At 37.8% G+C, this 27424-nt stretch overlaps 1 protein-coding gene across 1 annotated transcript in view; it reads right to left on the bottom strand.

Moving 5' to 3' along the window:
- Window positions 1-27424, bottom strand: part of ATP10D (ATPase phospholipid transporting 10D (putative)) — a 92968-nt gene that overhangs the window by 51202 nt on the left and 14342 nt on the right. The window contains exons 2-3 of the mRNA XM_037530070.2: window positions 10752-11078; window positions 8302-8496 (exon numbers count right to left, since the gene is read on the bottom strand). Of these exons, the coding sequence (XP_037385967.1) occupies window positions 8302-8496; window positions 10752-11041 (485 nt within the window). The 5' untranslated portion in view covers window positions 11042-11078. The remainder of the gene's footprint in view (window positions 1-8301; window positions 8497-10751; window positions 11079-27424) is intronic.

The following is a 27424-nucleotide window of genomic DNA, read 5'->3' as shown; positions in this document are numbered from 1 at the left end:
AACAAGTTAAGTGATACTGTTTGCTACTACCTTTATTGAATAGTTTTGAAAATTCATAATTCTGGTAGACTCACCATAGTCTATATTTCCTTGACTGAGAATTAAAACTAGTAAGTCTGTCTTTCCTCCTAGAGTCCATATGTACAACTTAATTTTCTTGCATCTACTTGGTTATTTGTGCTTTTCTAATATTCTCACTGATCAGGCTATTGCTCTCACAATCCCTTTCTTCATGCAAAGTTCTAGATCCATCCTGCTTCTGTAAGACTTCAGTATCAAACAGCTTTCCACTGGAGAAAGTTGGGGACAATACACACTGGATTATGAACAGTGATTCCACTGTGGTGAGAGTTTGGAGGAAGGAGAGGAGTACAAGTGAACTGTGGAGAATGTGGACTTCATTTGGCGCAAGGGGTTAACACGAAACCTGTGAAGCTGTCTACAGCCACTGAAGCACGAGTTCGATCCCTGGCCAGGGAGACCCACATGGTGCAGCAGACCTCTCCTGACTCGCCCGCTGCTCCCCGCAGCAGTGTACTTCAATCAATCTGCCTGTTCTGTTCCCCACTCTGTCTCTGGTGAATCCTCTCACCCCCTGCATCTCTGGCCTGTACCCCAGCTCTTGTATGCATAAATAAATAAATCTTTTAAAAAATTTAAAAAACACATTTAAAAAGAAAAAGTGGAATTATGAATGAATGTTTCTTTTTCATTGTTCAGTACTTTTAGCAAAATACTGACAGTAATTTTATAATAAGCAAAGAATATTCATTGGACACAGTTGTAGCTAAAATTTATCAAATATTTTTATTCATCAATTCATTTAATTTTTGTATCATAGTTCTGTGGTTGGTACCGAGAAAGGCACTATGATCCCCCTTTTACAGATGGAAAAAACAAAGTGGCTTTGACAGTTTAAGTAACCTTCTCAAGGTAACATAGATTCTAAACAGCCCTGGAATTTGACACAAGGCAAACAGCTCCAGAGTCCACCTCTCAAAATAGACTAACTCCCAGCTGTAGTCACTCATTAATGATCACCACATAAAACATGGTTTCATTGTGTATTAGAAAGTAAATTTCAAGAACTACTGCTTTGGAGAATGTGACAGATAAGGTTAATTATCTTAGATAACACTGATATTTCATCTCATTTTAACGATCATGAAATTCTATAGATTTAAGAGATAGCCCTAAAATCTTAATATTAGCAAGTACTTTGAAACTCCTAACATCAACAAGTTGTTATTCAAGAACAGAAAACAATATAAATTCTCAAGAGCAGGTATCAGACTATTTTTAGTTTAAACCTCTAAATCTCTCAGTGCCTACAACACAGAAGACAGTAAAATTTGTTGAATGATCAATAGTTTCATTTTTGGCACATTTCTGTAATCCTTGAAACAAACCCTAACACTTCACAAATGGCTGCTATTTTATTTATTTATTTTTAATTAATGAGTAGATTTATTTTTTATTAAGTTAATATACGCATACCCCCATCAGGTACTGCCACTGTAATGCATCCACCACCAAACCACCCAAAGCCCACCACCCCTGTTGGCTGCTATTTTATTTTTTATTTTAAAATTTATTTATTTATGCATACAAGAACTGGGGTGTAAGCCAGAGGATTTGTAACAGGGTGGTCCCCAGGAAAGGGGGAGGTTCCAGGTTTCCTACACCATCCAAGGGAGGGTGGAGCTGAGCGAGAAAGAGAAGCTGCAGAGGAGACTGAGGGAGGAAGGAAGCAGGATGGAGAGCCAGAAGAAGACCTGGAGGAGGCACATGGATCCAAGAGACACATGAAGAAACTATACTTGCCTTTTGGTCATGGACTGGGTGACACAGATGTGGGTGAGACCTGTGGGGAGGTGACAATGGCGGTTTTTGTCTTGATTTTGATTTTGCTCTTTTCCTTCCAGACTTGTCTGGTTGTTTCTGATCGTTTTCTGTGGGTCCCCACAGGAAGATGCTTTAGACTTGTGGCAGGCTTTGGGGCCTTGCTCTGGGCCAATCCTGCTTGGGTGGACTTTTACCCACAAGGGGACAGGTAACTTTGGGTGTTTAATTTAGAAACTATATTCTTTGCCTTTCCTGGATTGTTTCCTAATTGTATTAAAGTTCCTTCCCATTAAAGTCTCATATGTTTTATGTTGATGCGGCGGATGGCAGAACCTATTTAGAGCAGGCAAGTTTGTGGGGCCTGGGTTGTGCCTCTCCCTGCCCTGTAACAGATTCACCAGAGACAGAGTTGGGAGCAGAACAGGCAGATCTAAACTGAGATACATTGCTGAGGGGAGCAGCAGGGGAGACAGGAGAGGTCTGCTGTGCCATGTGGGTTAGCTCCCTGGCTAAAATGATAGCTTCACAGTGCTGAGACTTACCCCCTTGTGCCACCAGGTAGCTCTTGGCTGCTATTTCAAAGACAATCTTAAGAAAGTCCAGTTCTCGGGCCTCCTTGGTGGCATGGGGGCTTAAGACGCAACCTATGAATCTGTCCACAGCCACTGCAGCACAAGTTTGATCCCCAGCCAGGGAGAAACCCACATGGAGCAGCAGACCTCTCCTGTCTTGCCTGCTGCTCCCCTCTGCAGTGTATTTCAGTCAGTCTGCCTGTTCTGTTCCCCACTCTGTCTCTGGTGAATCCTCTCACCCTCCACACCTCTGGCCTCTACCCCAGTTCTTGTATGAATAAATAAATAAATCTTTGAAAAAAAAAAGTGCAGTTCTTTATAATAGTAGCTTAATTGAAACATAAATTAGGCTTAAATGTTTAATTTCTATATAAGCATTTGTTAATTTCCAATGACACTTTCCAAATAAAATTAAACATCCTGTGAAGACCACATATTACAAATAAGCACTAAATGATCTGCACAGAAATGCTAATATGCTTCCCAGAGCTTGCAACATTTAATGGCCTAATACTTTCACCTTAATTTACTGAGAAATTTGTTTCCTAAAGTGATTTCTTTGTATTTCAACTAATTTGTTAGTAAATTTCAACTAACAAGGCATGGTCTTCCAGCCTATATTTATTTCTTTATATCCTTAAATTGTTTCAAGAACAATTGCAGGAGGGGAGGATATAAGCATTATTTCTTTCACACCACCAAACAAAAGCAAACAGCAAGGAGATAGATAAAAAGATGGAGTTATCTGATTCTATTGTATTATGAAATGCAACCATAAAGTGATAGCTTATAGTAGAAGTTAATTAAATAAATAACTACATCTCATCTTTATATTTATATGCAAAACATCTAAAAATCAACCCAGACTATGTCTGAAAGGACATCTGAAAAAAGTATATACCAGGCCTCCTATTTGGCAACTTTAATATTTATAAGATTGTACAGCGTAATAAAGAATTCTCAAATACTGATTAAATGACTCACTAAGGTGACAAGCATAAACTCTAGCTAATAGTTATCATTAACCTGCAATAATAATCATAATGACTAACCTTTACTTAAGCACTTAGGAAGGTCTAGGTAAGATGCTTAGTAGTTTATACTATTATAAACATAATGAAGGAAATTGGGGATTAACTAGTTTGATTTGGCCAAAGATATTAACTGAGGGAATCAGGATTAGAACTTTTTAGAACCTACAAAAATAAACACACATTATTAACTAGGCTTCATTCATCATAAAAATCATTGTAAAAAACTATTGCCTACAGCTATTTTTTGAGGGCAGAAACCATATCAATATTTCACCTCTCTTTACCTGACATATAAGTATTTAAATGCCACTGAATTATTCATAGAGCTAATTTAGTAAAATATTCCAAGGCTCTAAAATAAGCAGCAAGGGCTTTTACTATTATCTTCATTTTAAACATCAATTTTTCTGGTTCCTTTACTATTAAACATGAGTATAAGAAAAAATAAAACTATTTTTTCCTTATTAAAGTACAGCTTGCATTCATCTTGTAAAGGAAAAAAAATATTTATAGATCTTAGAACAAATGTTGAGAAAGCCACTAAAGAATTAGTAAAAAACAATAAAATTCAGAATCCTATACATCTCAGCTTAAATTTCACTTCTTCAGAGAAGCCTTTCCAATTATTTTCTCTATGACTGACATAAAACTGAAGATAATTCTAGCAGGGCAAGTCTTTGAGTTACTTTTCTCCCCAGGGGAAAAAATGCAGAACAAAATCATGTATTCAGGTTCAACTCTTTGTTAAAGGAACTTTGAATTGTTCAGAATATTCCCTTGTTTATTATAAAACTAGACTTTTGAAACTAAATTTTTTTTTTTCTAATTTGCTAACTAGAATAGGCCAGATCTCTCGTCTGACAAATTTAGTACTGGTTTATGAACTGAGTCTATTTAAGAGAATTCAAGTCAACCCAAGAAATGTACCAAATGCCCTGGAGTCTCAGAAGAGAGAGTGACAGTGTGTGCAAGGGCTGAAAGAGGTGTGCCTACCTCTGGGCTTCCAGCTCCATCTTTTTAACTTTACATTTTTCTCCCCTGGGGATTTATGTCACGACTAAATTGCAAATCAACTGTAAGAGGACTGATGACTTCAAAATTTCTCTGTAGCTTCTTACTTCCAGAAATTCTATAGTATGTTCCTATTCACCCAATGGGCTTTTTTTTTTCCACTTGGATAATCTACCTTGCTATCACTTCAAATTCATTCTAAGGTGAAACTGTTGCTCATTGTTTCTATCAGTGGTATTTTATCCTCCAAAGCATGATAGTAATAAAATTTTACCAAATTTAATTGAGTTTTTCTTTAGAATATCTCTTCTATAAATCCCTTCCTGTATTTTCCATTTACTCCCAGTAATGCCCCATGTTGATTAATAGAGGCAGATCTACTGGGGAGCTAGTTCTAGAAATCGAGTTGACCAATATTCCTAAAGCACACCTTTTACCTTATTACTTCTCTGCCCAAAAGACGGATCTCCCCACCACTACAGGAAATATCTGTGATGATTCATCAGATGTGTTAACTTGACCTGGCTATGGGATACCCAAGTATCTAGTTAAACATCATATCTGGGTGTGTCTGTGAGCTGTGTGTGGATGAGATCAGCATTCAAATTGGTGATGTGAATAAAGTAGATGACCCTCTCCAATATATAGTGTGGGCCTCATCAAACCTGTTGAGAACCTGAATAGAATACAAAGGTGGAAAAAGGTTGAATTTGCTCTCTGCCTGATTGGCCTCTGAAGATGGGACATGATCTTCTGTTAGTGCCATTACCTGTTCCCAGACATTCATATTCAGACTGGAATCTATACTAACTGGTTCTCCAGCTCTCAGGCCTTCAGAACTACACCACCTGTTTTCCTGAGACACTAGTAGATATGTGGGACCTATTAGTCTCCGTAATTACAAGAGCCAATTCCTTAAAACAAATCTCAATCATTTTAGTTCTATTTGTCTGGAGAATCTTGACTAATACAATGTCCAAGCAGTAGCCAGATAATGAAGACCCTCCACAGGAGGCTGCAGACTCCCTTTTTAACTGTTTTTTTCTCATTTCCGCCCCTTTACATGGTTATTGCCCTCTGTCCAGACGAATATACTCACTATCCTCAAAATAACTTTCAATCTTTCTTCCTCTAAAATGAAAAAAGGTGTCAACATAAACTTATTTGTGAGACACTCAATTTATAATTTTACCAATCTGTTCTAGTGATGACGTTAAAAAATGTATATATATGTGTGTGTGTGTGTGTATATATATATATATATATATATATATATATATATATATATTAGAAAAGGACACTCCAGACAATTAGCATCATGAACTTTGGAGTTCATTTTCATAAAAGGCACACAAATAAGAACTTAAATATAGTCTTCCCCTTTGATCTAGTCATTCCATTTCTATTAATGGTGAAATAGTTATTCGCTCTCCAAATTTTCTGTATAGGAATACTTATGAAAGCATAAATTTTCAAAGTTATATAAAAAGGGATATATTTAAATATATTACTTTCTTTAATACAAATAATTAAATATTTACTTTATGTCTTTACATGATAGAAAGAGAATGCGCTTTAGTCTCTTCCTTCCTCTTCTAAGGAGAAAAATCGCATCACAGGGGCTCCAGCCTTATGATTTCATTATAGCTAATTACCTCCCAAAGGCCCCACCTACAAAATATCATCCCACTGGGAGTTAGGGCTTGAGTTTGGGGAGAACACAAACTCTCAGTCCACGACATGGTCAAAGGATGGTAGATCAGTATCTGTGTAACTTGACAGGCTGCAAATTGTAAAGATAATGCAATATTTGTGTACTCTATTGGATATGCAATGCAAGGGTGAAGAAGAAACAAAGGATTCTAGGATAAGATAAGAAAAATACCTTAGAGTCATATGGCAGTTAATGTAGCTATTAAAAAATACTTTCTTAAAGGATAAAAACATGGTAAATGGTGCAATGCTAGGCTAAAAGAATTAAAGACAATATGAGAAGCACCTTCTCAATTTTGTAATGCACATACACACACACACGTGTGCATACATCTTGAAGAAATACACCACGATGTCAAAGTTGTTTCTGGATACCACCATGGTAGGTAGTTCTTCCCTTTGTGTATTCTAAATAAGTATTATTTCTATTTTTAAAAAATATTAAAAGTAGGTAAACTTTAAAATTAAGAGAAACTATTAAAATAAGTATTTTTTTTTTTTTTTTTTTTTTTATAGAGGCATGTTTATTTCTTTATTTATTTGTTTTGTTTGTTTGTTTCTGTTTACACATGCACTGGGTACAGTCAGAAGCGCGGGAGGGTGAGAGAATCCACCAGAGCCAGAGCGGGGAGCAGAGCAGGCAGAAGGACCGAAGTACACTGCTGAGGGGAGCAGCGGGCGGCAGGAGAGGTCTGCGCACCATGTGGGACCCTCCTCCGGTGGCCGGGGAGCAGCCGGGGATCGAACCGGCGCCGCAGAGGCCGCGGGCAGCTTCGTAACCCAGCGCTCAACCGCTGCGCCACCGGGGAGGCCAAAATAAGTATTTTTTAAAAGGAACATGTGAAATTCTGGATTTTCAACAAGATTTATTCAGGGTCCTAAAAGTACTAAATCATCTGTGTTACCTAATGTCACTTGCTAATGCCAGACTTTTTCTCTTTGGATAACTATTTGCATATCTTTGAATTTAAACAGTGGTACAGCTACACCAATATAAACTGTGCTAAAGCAGTTTTACACAAACTATTTACCTCATCTACTTAACTTGGCCACCAGTTCAATGTATTTTGAGTCCATAAAAATTACTGGCATCACTTTAAAAGATATTTCAGTTGGGACAGCAGGTAAAGAAAACCCAAGTCATACTATGTACTGGACATTAATTTACATCTAAGAGTAAAATTCCAGGGGTTGCAAGTAATAAAAGTATATTACATTATACACACCTTAACTGACTTTATTCTTAGCTACACAAGCTTCTATTTCCTAAATACTAGAAATACAAGTCTCACAGACAGCAAATGTGTTCCTGGAAAGACCTCCTATTATGGAAGCTCTTGATTGTTGCCATAATGGAAAGAGTTTTACAGACCTCTAGTTTTATGCACAAAATGAATAGCCTCCATTTTTCACAATCCCTTTCCTCTATAGGGATCTCTTGGCTTCTCTTTTTCCTATCTCATCTTGTTTTTTATATTCATTCTTGTTTTTCATAGCCTATCCTCTTTTTATTTATTTTTTTTTTTAAGATTTATTTATTTATTTATTTATTTATTTATTTATTTATTTATTTATACAAGCACTGGGTACAGTCAGAGGCGCAGGAGGGTGAGTGAATTCACCAGAGCCGGAGCGGAGAGTTAAACAGGTAGAGTGACGAAATACACTGCTGAGGGGAGCAGCAGGCACAGCAGGAGAGGTCTGTGCGCCAAGTGGGACCCTCACCGGTGGCCGGGGATCAAACCAGCGCCGCAGAGGCTGCGGGCAGCTTCTCATCCCAGTGCTTAACCGCTGCGCCACTGGGGAGGCCCTCATCCTCTTTTTAAACCCAAGTTATAACATCAAGGATTAAAAACTGTTCGCTTTTCTTATGGTTTGAAGTTTCCTTTGTTTAATTCCACTTATACATGAAGGTTTTGCTTTATCTAAAACTCCTGGGTTGACAATGGATTGCACACTTTTGTTTCCTTATGGCACCTGAATTGAGTTCACAATTTAACTTGAATAAGTATGAGCTGAAAACATCACTATCACAGAAAGGGTCACAACTAATGGGAAAAAAAGTAATATTCTGCATGTTTCTAAATGGATCAAGTATTTCCTATCAAAGCTCCTGTTATACTTACCTACTGTAAACTTTAGTTATTAAATTGTTGATCTGTTTGTCAATTTTGTATTTTCTGTAATCTTCTAAGCCATCTTTAATTGCAATAATTGTAAGGACCACTACCAGAGGCAACATTGTTATTTCCTTTTGGAAGGCTTCCACCAAAGGTACCCAGTTGAGGACAACCAGAAATAGAAAGTATAAATTGGCGACTCTGCAACCCAAACACACATAAGGAGGTATTAACAAATCACATAAAGACCTTAAGCAAAAAAGACAAAAATACCTTAAGAGGGTTTTCCTATACAGTTCCTATACATTGATTTTGGATGCTACAGAATAGAGAACTAGCTAAATCTAACAAATCTGAATAAACAATTTATTCCCCCTGTCACATCCAGCTTGTGGCTACTTATATTAATAAATGAGAATTATTATTTATTCAATATATAGTAGTAAATATTAGAAAGTGAATTTTGACCAGCATAACACATGAAGTTGATCATAACGGGAAATACTATTTCCTTTTTTTAAAGTTAAAAAAAAAAAACCAGGCCAAATTCAATAAATGTGTTGTAAAAATACGTTTTGAAAAATAGCTACTCTTGAGGCTTCACCAGTTAATTTGTATGTCTAGACATTAGATTCAAAATAAGTAGAAACGCCTGAGGGTTTTTTTCCCCCCTTTGAGACCAATACTTCTATTTCTGCAATTATGCTGTTCAGAACCACCTTTTCAGGAACACCCTCCATTCCTCTCTTTCATATATAGCTCTTCCACAAACCCTTAAGGTAAAATCAAACAGCCCCATTCCTTAAAAAAAGAAAATCTCAACTCTGCACAACCCCTTTTTTTCATCAAGTATTTTTCCTGTTATTGTCAAGCTTTCAAATAATCTACCTACTACTTCTCCTCCCTCACTTTCAACTTCTTTGACTCCTAAAATTTCTTTCCTAACCATTTTTGCTACTTCTTTGCCTTCCACTATTTCCATGTGGAATGTATCCAAATCTACAGTGCTGCTCTGAACGTTGTTCAAGTTTCACATTCTAATTCCATCACGTGTACTAACCGAGATTGCAAACTCCATAAAAGACACAAACACCTCTAGTATTCAAAGCTTTTAATTCAACAAATTTGCATTTATCCTTTAACTAGATCCACTGTTGAGTCAAGGAATAACGAATGCCTTTATACTCACATGAGCATCTCAACCTCACCATGGATAAAATCAAATGACCTTTCAGTCAACCATATTTTTATTATTTTTTATTAGTTCTATTTATCACCCTGATCTTCACAGTTCAACTCATTCACATCATCTTCACCTAATTGCCACATCAAATCCACTGTATGTGAAATAAGTTCTACTTTTCATTCCCAATGAAGAGGTCAAAGTTCATTACAATTCACCAGGATAGATAAAGCATCCTCCTAAATATTCTCTCTACCTTCAGTTTACCTCCAATTATGTTAGTCAGAGAAGACAGATTACTTGCCAGTCTCAAAAAAATCATCTGTGCTATTATTGCCTTTCTAAAGCTTTTATTCATACTGCTTTTTTCATCTGAAATGTGCTTTCCTGACATCTTGCATCCAAAAATCTCTTCATAATTCAGTGCAAGTGCCTCTTCCACTTCTATTGCTTCTGCTACTAGTCTTATTTCTCCTTCTGAGGCTTCTATTCTACTTGGCAGCATTCTATAGCCTGACCACATCCACTTTTCATGGTTTGTCTATACATCTTCTTTCCCTAGCTAAGGAGCAAACTTCAGGAGGAAAGAAGCACCATTTAAACCTGCATTTCCTTCAGTGTCTAAACTCATAAAACTGGTTCAGAGGAAGTATCTTGCCAACTATAAAGTGCTAGGTGCATGTAAGAGGTTGTCATTTTGTTACAGGGCAACCCCAATATAAAACAGGATGCCTGACCACGGGTCCTCACCTGCACGCTTAAAGGGGACTTAAACTGCAGGCACACACTAAAAGTTAACAAAGGTTTATTTACAAGGGAAAGAGAAATGAGGAAATGTAAAACTCAGGGAGAAAAGAGGGAGATAAATTCTTAAATGCATCCTAACCGTTCAGATGACCTGGAATCACAAATGACCCACCGAGACCAAACCTGCCTGGTGGAAAGCACAAGCCAAGTGCCCAAGACCCCACTAACAGGGCTGGTTTTATTTACAAACAGAGAAAATGGCTGCTTAACTCCACCCTTAGGCCCTTGCAACTGGGGATCATGGGATTTGTAGTTCCAAGTGTCTTGATGGCGTAGGGGTGGCATCCACAAAGCCTGTATGGAATTTGCTCAGGACATCCTTTCCCCCTAACAATTTCACAACAGACTGCTAGAATCATCAACAATGACGTAGGTATCATACATAGCTATGAAAATGAGAATTTTTAGAAATCAACAAAAATGACAATGCACATTCTAAGACTTTGTTTGAAGAATAAAAGAGTACCTGTGAAATTGTTCAAATAAATTTCTTGGCACGAAATTCAGAAGTGTATACTTTGTTGTTCGTATTCGATTATTCACATAGGTTCCAGAGAACTTTTCATATTCATCCTTGAGGGGCCGGAGGTGGGGAACAACAACCCGGTGCTTTCCTGCCAGTCTGGGGGTCTGAGAGGACTTGCACCCACAGGCAAGCAAAGAAGAATAGTTGTATGGTCTCTCATCATCAGTCCTGTTTGTACCACGAGTCAGCCGCTGCCAGTGATATCTGGCCCATTGATGAGGCTCAGTCATGTCCAAAATGCAGCAAGATCCAGGTTGTGTGAGTGACCTGGCAAAACAAACAAATAACAAAACACTAAAACACTCCCCACACGTTTCTGGAAAATTCTAAAGGGTAGAATGTATAGTAAAAATTTTAATATTTTCTATGCCAATAACTATATGAACCAACTGTTCAAAGGATAAATGGGAAAGTAAAATTAGCTTTTGGACTATTTTAAACATTTTTTAAACAAAAATTTGTTTAAAAGAAAAAAAAATTTAAACTGATTTTTATTAAATAAAGCACACACCTTCAGCCTCATGAACCAAACTTCTAAACAACCAAAGACAGCCCATAAAAGGTCCCTCCATAACTTGAAGGTAGTAATTTAGGCTTAATGGGTACAAGTGTCTTAATTTATCTAATCATGTCAGGAAATGGTTGTGAGGATTAAAGCAATAATATGTAAATCACTCGGCATAAAGCCTGTGAGTAAGCAGTCAATAAAACACATTCTGTGCAGATAAAAAAGATAGATGCAAATTCTTTTCATCCTGTGTGCATACACATCCCTCCATTCATTAAAGCCCCTTAGATCTGGGTGTGGCCACTTACCTCCCTTTGGCTAGCAAAAAGGACACAAACAGAGCTTTGACTCCTGTTTGCTCTTGGGATTGCTCTCTTCTTGCTTTTGGAAACCTTGTAGTCACTGCAATGTGCCCAGATAAGTCTACTAGATTAAAAACCTACATGGCCTGTGCACAACCACTTCTGTCCATCTCTGGGTCTGACCACTGACTGCCAGGACCCTGGGAACACCTAAGTGTGCCCAGATGACACAATCTAAAACAGATACCATCTGAGCTCAGCCCAAATTGCCAACCCACCAAACTGTTAGTCAATAAAAGCTACATCACCACATTTAAGAATGGTTTGCTATTAAACAAAACCTAACTGATAAACAATCTCTTCCCAATTTTCCTTATTTCCAAGAAATTTAGTTCTGCCTAGGATGTGAGCTCATTAATTTTATTTAAAAAAAAAAAAACAACCAAAAAGCTAACATTTATTAAGAACCTACTATATCCCAAGCACTATGCAATGCATTTTACATGCATTATCTTATTTAATATTTATATCAACTTAATAACGTAGGTGCTATTTTTCTTTCATAAAAGAGGAAATAGGCTTAGAAAGGAAATTTACTGAAATTCATATGGTGAGTAAGGTGAATTCAAAGCAAATCTTTCCAACTCCATAGTTTTTGCCTTTAGCTGTTAAAGTGCTTCTTCTCTCTGTCTCCAGAGTAGCTGTCCAATAAAAGTTCAGCCAGTAGGTGACAAGCATGTTGGTGTGTGTAATGTCAGGAGACCTAGTTTTCTAACCTGCCTTACCAATCCCACTGTGTGTAATTATCTTAGATTGCAATTCACCTCTGGACACTTAAACACAGTAAATCTATGGGTTAAAACAAAACATCCATTGATTCAGGTGGCCCATGGTCTCATCTGGAGAAAAACTAGGTCATGTGTTAGAAACTGTACAAGGTTAGGGATACAGAATACCCAGAACACATTCTCGGCGAGGTGATAGACATGTAAATATATAAATGCAATCCTGTGTGCAAAATAGTGTTCAAGACACTGAAATGGTCTGGGCATTTTATTTTAAGCTTGCTTTATATCTAAGTCTCATTCTAAGCTTGTATTTATTGATTATTTTCTCTAATAGTTTCCCTATAAGGGCACTCAATTTGTATCCAGCTTTCATGGATCTAAATCATAAATCATTAACTACTAGCACTGTAAGATTTGGTCCAATTACATTCTAGTAATTCTAGTGAATTTTATTCTTACTAACATACTTGTTTACTTTATGGTCCTTAAGCAACCCAAGAAGAACTTATAAGACAAAACCTTATCTTTCCCCAAGTCACCAATTCCAAAGAGACAAATCTATGATGGGAAAACATTTCATTGCCAAAGTATTTCTAGGTCCTCCTTCCTCAATGCTTTTTCAAAGTACTTGAACTTGGGCCTCCCTGGTGGCTCAGCGGTTGAGCGCTGGGTTGCGAAGCTGCCCGCAGCCTCTGCGGCGCCGGTTCGATCCCCGGCTGCTCCCCGGCCACCGGAGGAGGGTCCCACATGGCACGCAGACCTCTCCTGCCGCCCGCTGCTCCCCTCAGCAGTGTACCTTGGTCCTTCTGCCTGCTCTGGCTCTGGTGAATTCTCTCACCCTCCCGCGCTTCGGACTGTACCCAGTGCTTGTATAAATAAATAAAAACAAATAAATCTTAAAAAAAAATACATAATTTAAAAAAAAAAAAAAGTACTTGAACTTAATTAGGTCCTGTTGCTTAATTGCATATGGCCTTAACTTTCCCTTTTTTGATTCTCAAGGAATTTTAGAGAGGACAGAATTGGGGCTGGCTTACTGCCCTCCTGAGCCTCTCTGTCCTCAATGGTCCAGTCTCTCCCAGCTCCTTGTTGTGATAACTCACCCACCCCCACTACTCTCTGTCTTTCCTACAAAGTGGTTGCTGGATCATAGAACTGGCTTTCCCAATACAAAGAAGTTGTTAGTTTTCAAGGACCAAAGGGGAAAAAAAGAGGCGGCATGGTGTAAATTACCTCATGGTGGGGATACTTTTCAATTTCCAGTTTAGAATTTAAACCATCTTATATCAAGTGCTTTCAAGATATGTTGACTGTGATCCCTGCGAGAAATACAGTCTACGATCCAACCCAGAACAGACACACATATATAGCCAAAGCCAAACATCCTACAAAACAATTCTTACCTTTGTGAAAAATAGACATAGTATTATTTAAGTGAAGTGTGTGTCCACACATATGTAAATCAAACTGAAGTCTCCAGGCCTCCCCGGTGGCCCAAAGGGTTGAGTCTCAGTGCTGTCAAGCTATTAGCTGCCATTGCAGCTTGAGTTCAATCCTGGGTCAGGGAGCTGACCCACATGGTGCAGCAGACCTCTCCTGTCTCACCCACTGCTCCCCTCAGCAGTGCATTTCAGTCTGTCTGTTCTGCTCCCCACTCTGTCCCTGGTGAATCCTCTCACCTCCTACACCCCAGTTCTTGTATACATAAAACGAATAAATCTTTAAAAACATATGTACAAACTGTAAGTCTCAATATGCCTTACATCTCTGATGGGAAGTGATGCTGCTTTTCCTCCCCAGGGGAAGAAGGTGGTCCTCCAGTGGAGATATAAGAGGTCACAGGTTTTTGATTCAGGGAAGTTATATAACGGGTCTCTCCATGAGACATGAGCTTTCCAATCTGCCCTTTTTTGCTTTTTTTCCCCCAAATAAACCCATATTGGTTTTAGAATAACTGACTATATTTGTTCAAGGTTGCTATCCTCAATACTTGCCATTCATGAATTTTCAATACCACTCTATCTCCTGGCTCTCTACCTCTCATTTTAAATCTAGTCAAGATACACTTAACAGTTTTTGTGAAAAAATTTTCAATCTAAAATGGAATTGGAAGATACAAAACGGAAAATCTCATGCCTGTGGCCTCAATACAACAAAACTTAAGACAGATAAGGATTGAGAAATAGTCTTCCTGTAAATGTGTGATTTGCAGAAAATTGAAACTCATCACACTCTACCAATAGAAATTCACAAAGAATCTCTCCCCATACTTAAGCCCTTAAATTTGCTGTGTAAACATGTCCAAAGTTCAGAAATAGGCAAAAGAAATTAATAAACCACCAAAACAGTAACTGGTGAAGGTTTATTATACAGATATCAAGAGAATAGTTTGCAAGCAGGTACACTAACGTCAAAATGCAGACTAAAACTTAAAGGTATAGTATTACAAAGCAGCTAGTGAAAAGAGAAAGGAATGAATTGTTTATTCTTCACAGAGATTCATTGTTAATACTGCAATTTCCTGAAAAGATAAGGAGTCTTTTTTTTTAATTTTATTTTTATATTCTCCATACAATTGCAACCCCCTTATTTTGACCCCAATCTCTCCTTCCCACCCCCCCATATTGTGTCTCTGGTTCATAGTTGTTTGTTGATTTTGATATTTTCTTTCTTATAGTTATTCTTTTTCCTGGTCCCTTATTTAAGTTTTCTAGATTCCTGCTATGAGTGAGACCATCTGATACTTTTATTTTTTCTGGCTTATTTCGCTGAGCATGATCCCTTTCAGCTCCATCTATGTTGCCGCAAATTGCATGTGTTTATCTTTTTTTGAATGCTGAGTAATATTCCATGGTGTATATGGACCACATCTTCTTGATCCAGTCCTCTATTTTTGGGCATTTGGGTTGTTTCCAAAGCTTAGCTATTGTAAATAGTGCTGCTACAAACACAGGGGTGCAGGTGCTCTTTGGAATTAATGTTTCTGTGTCCTTTGGATAAATATGCAGGAGTGGAATTGCTGGATCATATGGAAGCTCTATAAAACATAAGAAGTCTTAATCAAAGATTGATTCATATCAACTACGGAAAGTTTTGGTTTTAGTTCCCAGAGCCTCAGACAGAAAATGACCCAGATCAGGTTGAGCTGGCAAAATATGCTGAATTATACTTTGTTTTATTGGCTTAAATAAATTGAGGCAAGCAAAAGTTAAGTGAATTTATTAAAGAATTAAGACTGAGGACTAGAGCCCAGGGACAGCCTTTAGATGGCTCTGGGAAAGAGGCCCAGACTTTGAGGTTCTCAGTAAGGATTTTATACAATTTGCAAGGGAAATATTTTAACCAACAGCTAGGTGTCAATGTATCTGTTTGATGTTATCTACGTATTGAGGAAAACAATGTGGCTTTTTAGTATTTACCCAGTCCATTTTGAACCTTTTCTTCTGGGAATAAGCTTTGCTCACTAGGAGGCAACTTCTTTATTGCTGTTGATGCAGCTTCTTTGCTAGGCCAGTCAACCTGTGCCTTGACTTTTTGGCTTGTGCTTTTTGGTTGAGATCACAGCCAGGGGTACCCATTTAATTGTTGACTTTCTACTGGTTATTCCTGCTCCCAGAGTTTTCAGGGCTGATCTCTGATTTTTATTTTAATAGACTCTCGCTAAACTCTCCTTTTCCCCTGTCAATAAATACAGCCTACCCCAAATCCTCAATGGCCTCCCCTATAAATTGCTATATACAGTTTGTGTGTCCTGAATTGCAATTCCACTCCTATTCCTGAATAAACTTATTTTTTTTCAAATTTGAGCTTGCCTCAATCTACCTTCTTATGTTAACACATTCAAGGTCCACCAATATGTTGCTACATACATTTTGGAAAGATACTGCATGTGGCTATGCATGCAATGCAGAAAGCAAAACAGAAAAGGGCAGGTCCATATCCAAAGCCCAGTAGATACAGAAAGTAGACTGTATGGTAGAAAGGAACTGAAAGATAGCAGTTGGAATAGAAGTTTCTAGGAGGGCAGTAGTGAACTCACTGGAGCAGGCAGTCTTTTAATCTTTTTCTGTCTGCACCAGCAAAGTCAAAAGTATAGTAATAGGGCCTCCCTGGTAGCACAAGGGGTTAGGACGCAACCTATGAAACTATCTGCAACCACTGCAGCATGAGTTCGAACCCCAGCCAGGGAGGTACCCTCATGGCTCAGCAGACCTCTCCTGACTCACCTGCTGCTCCCCTCAGCAGTGTTATTACAGTCATTCTGCCTATTCTGTTCCCCACTCTGTCTCTGGTGAATCCTCTTACCCCACCACACCTCTGGCCTATACCCCAGTTCTTGTATACATAAATAAATAAATCTTTTTTAAAAAGTATAGTAATAGAGAAGGCTCTGTTTTTAATGATACCTCACATTTCTGGAAAACATAAGCTATAAAGAGGAAAGCATACCAGAGTGAATCATATCAAGAATCAGTATTTTAAAGCTTAGACTTTAGAAATTATTTCATCTAAAGGCTGTCACAAATGAACAGCCCTTAAGCAAAATTCTACCCAATGATTTTATTTTGTATCATGATGTTGGCAAACAACATTGTTTTAACTATTTTGGATATAGGATGTTTTTAAACATGAAGAACATTTAAACAACATTTTAAAAGGAAGACAATTCGCACAGAAAACTGATAATTAGCAGCTCTCTTGAAAAAAAAAAGGAAAACAATGATCAACAGAATATTGGATACATACTTTCACATGGTAACAATGTCAGAAGCCTTTCTCTACAGCCCCATCCTAATCCTGCATTTTCTGGTTTACCTGTTCTGATTGAGTGAACAAGCACACCGCACACTTTTTGACAAGTCGAATATATCCTACTCTATCCAAGTTCAACTATTTGGTTGCATCACTTGTTAACTAACATGACTATGTACTTAACCTCTGAACCTGAGATTGCTAATGAATAAAATGAGACACCATTAAAACCCTGGGGCATATTAGAGACAAACACTGCTTATTCTATTCTACATTCTTCTCTTTGGCTTTTCTTCTCTCTTTAGGTCATAAATAAGACAAGGTTGGAAATGCTGTAAACTAAACGGAGGTCTAAACTTTCAATATATTGCTTATAAATTAAATGAAGTCCAAGTCTAAACAAATGCTCACTCAGTTTCATGCATGTTGGTAGATGAGAAGTAACCAGAACTGAGTGGATACAAGTAGAAACCAATCACAAAAAGGCATGACACCAAATGACCTTCATACCATCTGATCTCTCCAAAATTCATCCCCACTATATTCAAGAATAGAGTTTATTTTATTTGTCTGGTGTTTCCAAGCTCTCCTGATAAGAATCTGTTGGGACCCCTATCAATTACAATCTCCCACGCCTCTCCCCATGAAATCCGATTGGAAGATCTAGAATAGAGTTCATGAATGTAGAATTTAATTAATACCCAGATGACTTAGCAGGGAAACTGCAAAACACAGTCTAGAACCCTACACCTTTGCAAATGATGCTTTGCTCTATGGAGTCTAGCCAACAATTTCACCCATTCACCACATCAGCCCTTATTCATCCCTTGCACTGTCTTTTTTTTTTTTTTTTTTTTTATAGAGGCATGCTTTATTTATTTGTTTGCTGGTTTGTTTGTTTTGTTTATACATGCACTGGGTACAGTCAGAAGCGCGGGAGGGTGAGAGAATTCACCAGAGCCAGAGCGGGGAGCAGAGCAGGCAGAAGGACCGAAGTATACTGCTGAGGGGAGCAGCGGGCGGCAGGAGAGGTCTGCGCGCCATGTGGGACCCTCCTCCCGTGGCCGGGGAGCAGCCGGGGATCGAACCGGCACCGCAGAGGCCGCGGGCAGCTTCGCAACCCAGCGCTCAACCGCTGCGCCACCGGGGAGGCCCCTTGCACTGTCTTTAACTTCCATATTGGAGTTGAGAACATTGAAGGGTCCACAAAGAAAATACTGTCAGGCATTCCCTGCTCTGGTCCCATTACAATCCTAACCCAGTCTCTGCACTTGCCACGATGTGCTGTTAGCAGCTTCATTCTTCAAAGTCAGGGAAGAGATCTAATTCCTTTCCAAGTGGCCAAAATCTTGTATTAACAAATGATTGATGATCACTGGATTTTAGAGAAATGAGGTAATATAGAAAGGAACAAAAATACCCCTTTCCTGTTTTATGGCTCTGTCTGCTTTTCCTTCCATTAAAGGAATAAAAGATCTAAATTTTAGAAAACAAATAGTTGTACTTTCAGCATGTGATTGCATGAATCTATCATTATTAGTAAAAGGAATGTGCTTTTCCAGGTCTAAAAAGACTTAGAAGATCACTGAATATTAGTTCTCTCAATGTGAAAATAAAAAGAGAAAAGAAGATTGCTAAGTTTTATTTCTTTTCTTGGTTGCAATAACATATATGGATTCATAATTTTTAAAAATTGAAGTTTTTAAAGGAAGATGTTATCATTAGCAGGTATGAAAAAGTCTTACACCCTAAGCATCAGGTTTGCATAATGCTATAAAAGCCAATATTCTATCCACTTACAGAAGATGGAAAAAAAACCTATAAAATTTCATATTTACATGCCATCCCTTTTAGGCATGAAATCAACTATGATCAGAAATAAATAAATATAAACAAATTATTGCTTAGTGAGTACTAACGTTTCCATAATGACTACTGTTTTTAAAAAGGTTTTCGGGCCACTCCTGGTGGCGCAGGGGGTTGAGTGCCATGCTGTGAAGCTGTCCACAGCCTCTGCAGCGCCGGTTCGATTTCCAGTCAGCCGGTGAGGGTCCCACATGGTGTGGCAGACCTCTCCTGTCTCGCCCGCTGCTCCCCTCAGCAGTGTATTTTGTCAGTCTGCCTGTTCTGTTCCCTGCTCTGTCTCTGGTGAATCCTCTCACCCTCCTGCACATCTGCCCTGTACCCTGGTTCTTGTATAAATAAACAAATAAATAAATCTTAAAAAAAATAAATAAAATGGGGTCTCCCCGGTGGCACAGCGGTTGAGCGCTGGGTTGCGAAGCTGCCCGCAGCCTCTGCAGTGCCGGTTCGATCCCCGGCTGCTCCCCGGCCACCGGAGGAGGGTCCCACATGGCGCGCAGACCTCTCCTGCCGCCCGCTGCTCCCCTCAGCAGTGTACCTTGGTCCTTCTGCCTGCTCTGCTCCCTGCTCTGGCTCTGGTGAATTCTCTCACCCTCCCGCGCTTCTGACTGTACCCAGTGCTTGTATAAATAAATAAATATAAAAAAAATAAAAATGTTATTAAAAATAAATAAATAAATAGATAGATAGATAGATAGATAGATAAATAAATAAATAAATGGTTTTCATGTCATTTAAGTTAATCTCCACAAACAAGTGCGGAGTTTCATTTCCATTTTTCAGAGGAAGAAACAAAAGTTCAGAAAAGGTTTGATAACTTTCTAAGGCATGCAGTTTTGGACTCCGAAGTCATGCTTTTTCAACTACACAATGCTATTTGTGTATAAAATTTTAAGTTGATCGTTTAAAATGAGATTACTTCTAATATAGCATAATTTTTCTGGAAGACATTTAAAAGCTTCAATTAAATAGTATACCACGTTCCTCTTGCACACAAATGTACCTGAAAGAAGACTTGAGTTCTCAAAAACCCTGTTTTCTTTAATGAATGCTTTAATGAAAAGTCTGTAGCAGGGCAGATTACCAAAGGTAAATAGGAATAATGAATTCCCTTGGGTCCAGTTAATATTTAAAATTTTCTGAAGTCATCACCAACCAACAAACAACTGGAAATACACACATGAGCTCACCTGTCTAAAAAAGAAAAACATTCTTATGTATAGACACTGCAAGACGCTCTATGTTTGTGGTTGTCATACTCCAGGCATGCATCACAATGTTCTGACACACACCTCCTGAGTTTCTGATTCAACAGGTCTAAAGTGAGGCTCAAGAAGTTTTAAGTTTCCAGGTAGTGCTGATGTTGCAAGTGTTGGGAACACACTTTGAAAACCACTACTCTATGCTGAGCAACTTTTTGCAAAATATACAGTTGAAATTTTAAGAGTGAACACTTTATGAGATATCGGTCCTGTTACTGAGAAGCCCATCTCCTTTGAGTGTATAGGCAAAGGTTATATACTGATGACAGCTGATCAAGCAGACACTCATATCTACAGTTAGACTTAAATAGTGAAGGTCTAGTTTACACAAAAATCAACAGAGGGCGGTGATGAGGTCTTAAGGATTGATTCTTTCTGCAGACTTAATGCAATTGGTTTCTACCAGTATTTTCCAAAAGCTCACCAAGTAGAACAATGAGTCCTGGCCTTAACAGAACTATAACATTCTCAACCAGGATGAGAAAACACTAACAAAAATGAAAGTTTTATATGCTCCAAACCTTGGAAAAAAGGAAGAGTCAATAAAAAAAAATATAGCTATTTATTTCTTAGAATACAGGAACTGCTGCATGGTAGACTCAAGATAAGAAGGGTCCTTGACCCACAAGTTATAGGTAACTCTGCCTGAAGCAAAGAGAGCACTGATAAAACTTGAGCTTGTTCCAATCTGACTCACACAAGAGACCAATTCCTTATCTGACAAGCAAGATCCATGAGAGCAAAAGCATTTGGTATTTTTTGCTGGTTTCTTTGTTGCATCAGATGCCAAGGTGACATGCTGGCATTGCTCTCCTGTAACTACTATCCAGCTATCTATAAAAGTAAAAAGAAGTAATACATCACCAAAAACATTGAACTAAAGTTTTACTTTTGATAATTGCTCATTATAATCATGTGAGGAAGTGCTATATAGTACATAGGTCTATAAAAAGTGAGCACATAGGGCCTCCACTGGTGGCCCAGCGGTTGAGCGCTGGGCTGCAAGGCTGCCCGCAGCCTCTGCAGCACCAATTCATTCCCCGGCCGCCGGATAGGGTCCCACAAAAAAAAAAAAAAAAAAAAAAAAGAGTACATAAGGCTTCCCCTGGTGACGCAGGCGGTTGAGCACAGCGCTGTGAAGCTGTCCGCAGCCTCTGCAGTGCCGGTTCGATCCCGGCCAGCCAGCGAGGATCCCACATGGCGCTGCAGACCTCTCCTGTCTTGCCCACTGCTTCCTTCAGCAGTGTGTTTCAGTCAGTCTGCCTGTTCTGTTCCCTACTCTGTCTCTGGTGAATCCTCTCACCCTCCCACACATCTGGCCTGTACCCCGGTTCTTGTATAAATAAATAAATAAATCTTTACAAAATAAAAACTTTCTTAAAAAAATAAAAATAAATAAATTTTAAAAAATGAGCACATAGTATCTTTCACTTTTGCTACTAACAAAAAAGCCTTTATAACAGCTTTAACATTCTTGGGATCTTAAATGGGAAATAGTCAACTTTACTCAAGCACCCAGCTCTTATGCATCTTTAGAAAAGAGTGCTCAAGCCAAGTCCATTCAACGCCAACTCATTCAAAAAGTATGGCCTAAAAGCCAGATTACTATGTTGATGCTGAGGAGCGACAAATAAGACACTTGTTCTATATAGTAAAAGCATTCTGAAACTCAGGCTGAGGGAAGGACCCTCCAGAGCAAAGAATGACATGTTTTATATCATTCATAGTTTCAGTCCGTCTGCCTGTTCTGCTCCCCACTCTGTCTCTGGTGAATCCTCTCACCCTCCCATGCCTCTAGCCTTTACCCCAGCTATTGTATAAATAAAAAATAAATCTAAAAATAAATAAATAAATAAATAAATAAATATGTCATTCATAGAATTCCCAAATGTCCACTAAATATAAAAAGCTTCTTCAATTATCTTGTATAATAAAGTAAATATACGTATGTTATGTGTGTGTATGTACATATGTGTACATACTCCCCATTCAGATATTGAAAGCTTTATTCTCTCTCTCCTTCAACAGAACTTAGTTTCTTTTTCTTAAAGAGATCACACATCTAGATAAGTTACCTTTTGCTGCTGCTCAGGTTGAAAACTGATTTAAGCTAGCAAAAATGCTCGGAAATTTTGAAGTTTGTGTGTTTCTCCATATTATTGGAAACTAAAAAAAAAAAAAAGACCTTACCATATGCATGGTAAGTTTCTAATGTATTTTATCTATTCTTAAAGCTGAAAAAATGTAAATATATATTAAATTTTAGTAATAGCAATCTTTAATACTATGTTTTGATGCTGGTAATCCCAGATACTCCTAAAATAATGTTATTGAAATGACAACTAGCATGTATTTGAGATTTGGCTATTGAATTCTAATAAGATATATTTAATTCAATTAAGCAAAGATCATAACAATATCTACCACTTCTAAAGTCACATGAAGTTCTGTGCTAGGAATAATATACCCTGACTTTAATCTTTACAACAAAGTACGTATTATTATCCCCCATTTAATAACAAGGAAACTGAGGTTCAGAGGGTTTGAGAAGTTCACCCAAGTGACAAAGCTTGGTGAGTGGTTACCTAGGTATAATCCAAATAGATCAGATGGCGTGAGAGACTGCAGCTACTAGAAGGCTCTGACATGGGGCAGAAACACTTAGCAATAAGTTGGCAGAAGGCTAGAGAATCTGGCAGCTTATCAAAGATTGTGAGGGTTAGGAGAAAAGGAGGAGATTAGTTACAAAATTTGAACTGAAGTCATTTAAAGGAAAAATGTTCTGCAGGCATACTTCATCAGAAAAACTAACATTTAATAATTCAAATATTTGTATTTATTAATTTAAAAATATTCCTTAGATGCATTTAATAGAAAGCTATTGTATTGAAATTGCAGTAAAGTTGATTTTTAAATGATTCACTAAAACTTCAATATCAAAGACTCCATAGAGATTTTTAAGCAACTAACCACCAACTTTCCACCGCCCCTTATTCTTGTGTGGTGTTACTTCCTTGTTTACTCAGTTTAATTTTATAGTCAGCACTATTATTTCTTCATACATCCTTCAACCCCTCTCTCATTTCTTTCATGGCAAAATCCTTACCCTAGTTATAGTCAAAACACTTGTAAATCTACATGTAAATCTCTAAGCATTCTCTTCCAACACCTACATGTAGAAAGTGACTGAAAATAAACACATAACACTCTGGTATGCTTTCCTCTTTACATCTTATGTTTTCCAGAAATGTGAAGTATCCTTGAAAACAGCCTTCTCTATTACCATACTTTTTTTTTTAAAGATTTATTTATTTATACATACAAGAACTGGGGTACACGCCTGAAGTGTGGTGGGGTAAGCGGATTCACCAGAGACAGAGTGGGGAACAGAACAGGCAAATTGACTGAAATACACTGTTGAAGGGAGCAGCAGGCGAGACAGGAGAGGTCTGCTGTGCCATGTGGGTAACTCCCTGGTTGGGGATCGAACTCATGCTGCAGTGGCTGCGGATAGCTTCATAGGTTGTTTCTTAACCCCTGCGCCCCCAGGGAGGCCCCAATATTTAATTTACATTTGTATTTTAGCTATTGTCTGTCTTGCTTCCCTATCAGAATAGCATTTTTTTTTTCTGGTTTCTACTATAACATAGGTCTGAAATAGTTATCAGGCAGCATAAAGTTTCAATAAATATTTGTGAAATGAACTTATGAATATGCAGTATAGCTGAGAATACTTCTAACAGTTTCATATACCCTGACTCTAGGATATAAACTTAGATTTGTGGTTATTACATTACAACTTTTATTCTGTGTGCTATAAGTAATACAAGTTATTCAAGTTTATATTAAGATTTATAGCATGTAACCCTAAACTGGCCACTAATAATACTCTGAGACAGTAAGGCATAAAAAGGGAAGTAAAGCAAGTAGAATCTATTTTTTTAAATAACCAAGATATTTAAATTTCATTATTTTAACATTCTCGGAAAGGAAGTTCTTCTGAGTAACCTAGTTTTTCACAGAGCTTAAAGTTTCTCTCTTTTAAGTACCAAATCAATTTAATTTGGGATAGAAATCATTATGAACATGTTCTCAATTTTCCTCCATTTTACACAGCATTTTAAATGAATTTTCATTTCTGAGAATTCAACCCAATTTTTGCAAACTACTCTGTACAATATCTTCAGGGACATCAGAAGCACTTTTTTTTAAGAGTTCAGGTTTTTTGTTTGTTTTTTTTTAATTTACTCTTGCATAGAAGAACTAAAGTATGGGTCAGTGGTGCGGGGTGGTGGGGTGAGAATTCCCCAGAGACAGAGTGGGGAGCAGAATTGGCAGATTTACTGAAACACACCGTTGAGGGGAACAGCGGGCGAGCAAGGAGAGGTCTGCTGCACCATGTGGGTTAGCTCCTTGGTCAAGGATCCAACTCTGGCCGTCCCTGGTGGCCTAGGCGTTAAGTCTCAGAAGCACTTCTTGCTTCAAATGTTCATGTTTGATTTTATAGGTTTCTCCCTTCACCATCCAAATATCTGGATCTATCAAGATTTAACTACCTTAGAAAAGTTAATAAGCAAATGCATTAAATTAATGATCTCAGGGTCTTCAAGGAGTAGAATATAGAAATGAACAAAACTTCTTTGGAAAAATCTGTTTTCACTGTTTATGCCCATTTTATAAATAGGTATTAAAGGCTATAAGTACTCAGGCACTGGAACCAAAACGAAAAAAAAAGTCTACGTAATAAACTCAAGGTTCTTGCTCTCAAAGGGCACACTCTACAGTAGAGGGATTAAGCATGAGCTTCATGAGATTCCCTCATTACCTGAAAATCTTTGCAGATTAATCCCCATGAGACAATCTTTGACAAGTATAGGGCCAGGTTTCAGAGCAGAAAACACTAAGGATATTAAAATAAATAACAAGGAAGTTCTGCAATGAAACTAGCCCCCAGTCACATGCTCATTTTGAAAATTGGAACCTAAATAACTTTTTAAACTAGCAGAAGAATACCAATTTCCTGGTGTGCTATCTTTACTAATTCAAATGAAGGAGGGCAAACCTTAGCTATATGTGCTAACTGTGTGATGTATAAAACATGATAAACACACTGGATTGTGATTTTAAAGAGAGGCTTTGAAAGATTATTAGGGAAATAAAGAAAGTGGAATGAGCTATATGCTTCCCCTGCAAGACTAATTCACTGTTCTAACCAATGAATATTTTTAAATAAATTAACTAATGTCCAATTAGGCTCGTGGTGGTATACTATACATTCTGGGAATGGGAAACCAAACAAGAAATTATATTTCAAGAGGGTAAGGACAAGTCAGTAAATGTGCAATCAATATTGTTGAATGATGGAATGGGGTCTTTTGCTTGAATTCCTGATAAATACTACCTTAGCCTTCTAAATCTAAGATGGTCTAAATCATCTACCTTTGCCAGAGATAATTGTAACAATTATATTTGATCTCAGATTACTGTGACTTAGTTTGTATGAAATTGTGGTCTTCCTTCAATGGGCACACTTTTGCCCCGAGGTCCACTGACAATATCTGGAGACATCTTGGTTGTCACACTGAGCAAATGAGTGCTAACAGATAGATGCCATGGATGATGTTAAAAAGCACAGGATAGTGACCCACAGCAAATAATAATATGACCCAAAATATCAACAATGGAAACACTAGTCTACAGTGAGCCATCACTTTTGTTCAACAGAGAAGTACGTAGCAGAATAAAAAGAGGCGCTTTGGACAGCCATGGGTTCAAATTCTGACTCTGCACAGGCCCAGTGGGTCTTTGTATATCCCTCAGATTCCCAGCAGGAATGTAATTTCTACTCTGTATGTTTGTTGTGAGGAATTAATAAGAGCATATGCGAGGTACCTATGATATACAGAGCAATAAATAGCAACCTTTCTTACTATTATGAGAGCATTTATGATATGCTTAATACCAATATTTCTTCAAGTAGGAAAAATATTTTGAAACTATGATTTTGGTAACTTACAGAGAAAATTCAGAATCTTAAGGTTGGCAAAAACCTTAAATAGCCAACTAAATACTTCATCTTGTATACAGGTCTCAGAAAACTGAGTTCTCAGACCTGGTTAATACTACACATTTGTAGCAGGTCACAAAAAATATTGCAGCTTTTCTTCTCTACTCCCATTTTATTACTCATGTGTATATGGGTATGCTTTTATTAATCCCTAAACTGTTATTATTTATGAATGTGTCATAAATTAAGTCAATTTGAATGCAAGACTTCATACCTGCTAAAGTTTTATGGTAACACACTTAAATGATAAAATAAGATTTATTCAGATATTATCTATCTTTAAACTTTCACAGCCTTTTATACCTAATTTGTGGGATCACCTTATTGTTTCATTTCCATCCAATTGAGTCCTATTTTTTTTCCAAAGATTGATTTATTTATGGATACAAGAGATTGGGTATAGGCCAGAGGTGCAGGGAACAGAGTGGGGAACAGAACAGGCAGAACGACTGAAACACACTGGTGAGGGCAGCATCGGGAGAGTCAGGAGAGGTCTGCTGCGCCATGTGGGTTGCTCCCTGGCTAGCCGGGAATTCGAACTCATGCTGCAGAGGCCATGGACAGCCTCATAGGCTGCACCCCTACCCCTTGCGCCACCAGGGAGGCCCCAACTGAGTCCTATCATGACTTCCAATGGTATACTCTTTAAATTGATTCTTTAAGAAAGTATTCTTTTCTGGTACAAATATGTACAAAAAGTAAACTGAGGAAAAGAGCACCAACACACAAAAATTAAGAAACTACTATAATATTCAACCTCACTAGAATTCTAAGAAAAGCAATAAAAATGGAGACTTTTTTGACTTGAATATTGTGAAGAGTTCCTTTATTCATAATGCTTAGTGAGTTCTGAGGGAGCCTAGTTTGCTTTTACTTTTCTGCCACCATAAAAAGGTAACATATTTTCCAAATATTCACCCTCTTTGGGCCCAGGGTAGAAAGATGCTCAATTTAGCACTGGGAAAAAGCATTAACCTAAAGTCCATAAAAAGCAAAACTGTTAATTGTGACATAAATGAAAATATTATATGGCTATAAAAATGACATTCAAGAGAATTTATTTGAGCAAGA

Source organism: Talpa occidentalis, unplaced genomic scaffold (genome assembly GCF_014898055.3).
Source record: "Talpa occidentalis isolate TD23 unplaced genomic scaffold, MPIMG_talOcc4v2.1 talOcc4.6, whole genome shotgun sequence".
NCBI lineage: Eukaryota > Metazoa > Chordata > Mammalia > Eulipotyphla > Talpidae > Talpa > Talpa occidentalis.
The sequence above is the reverse complement of the archived record's forward strand: the minus strand, read 5'-3'. Positions and strand labels throughout refer to the sequence as shown.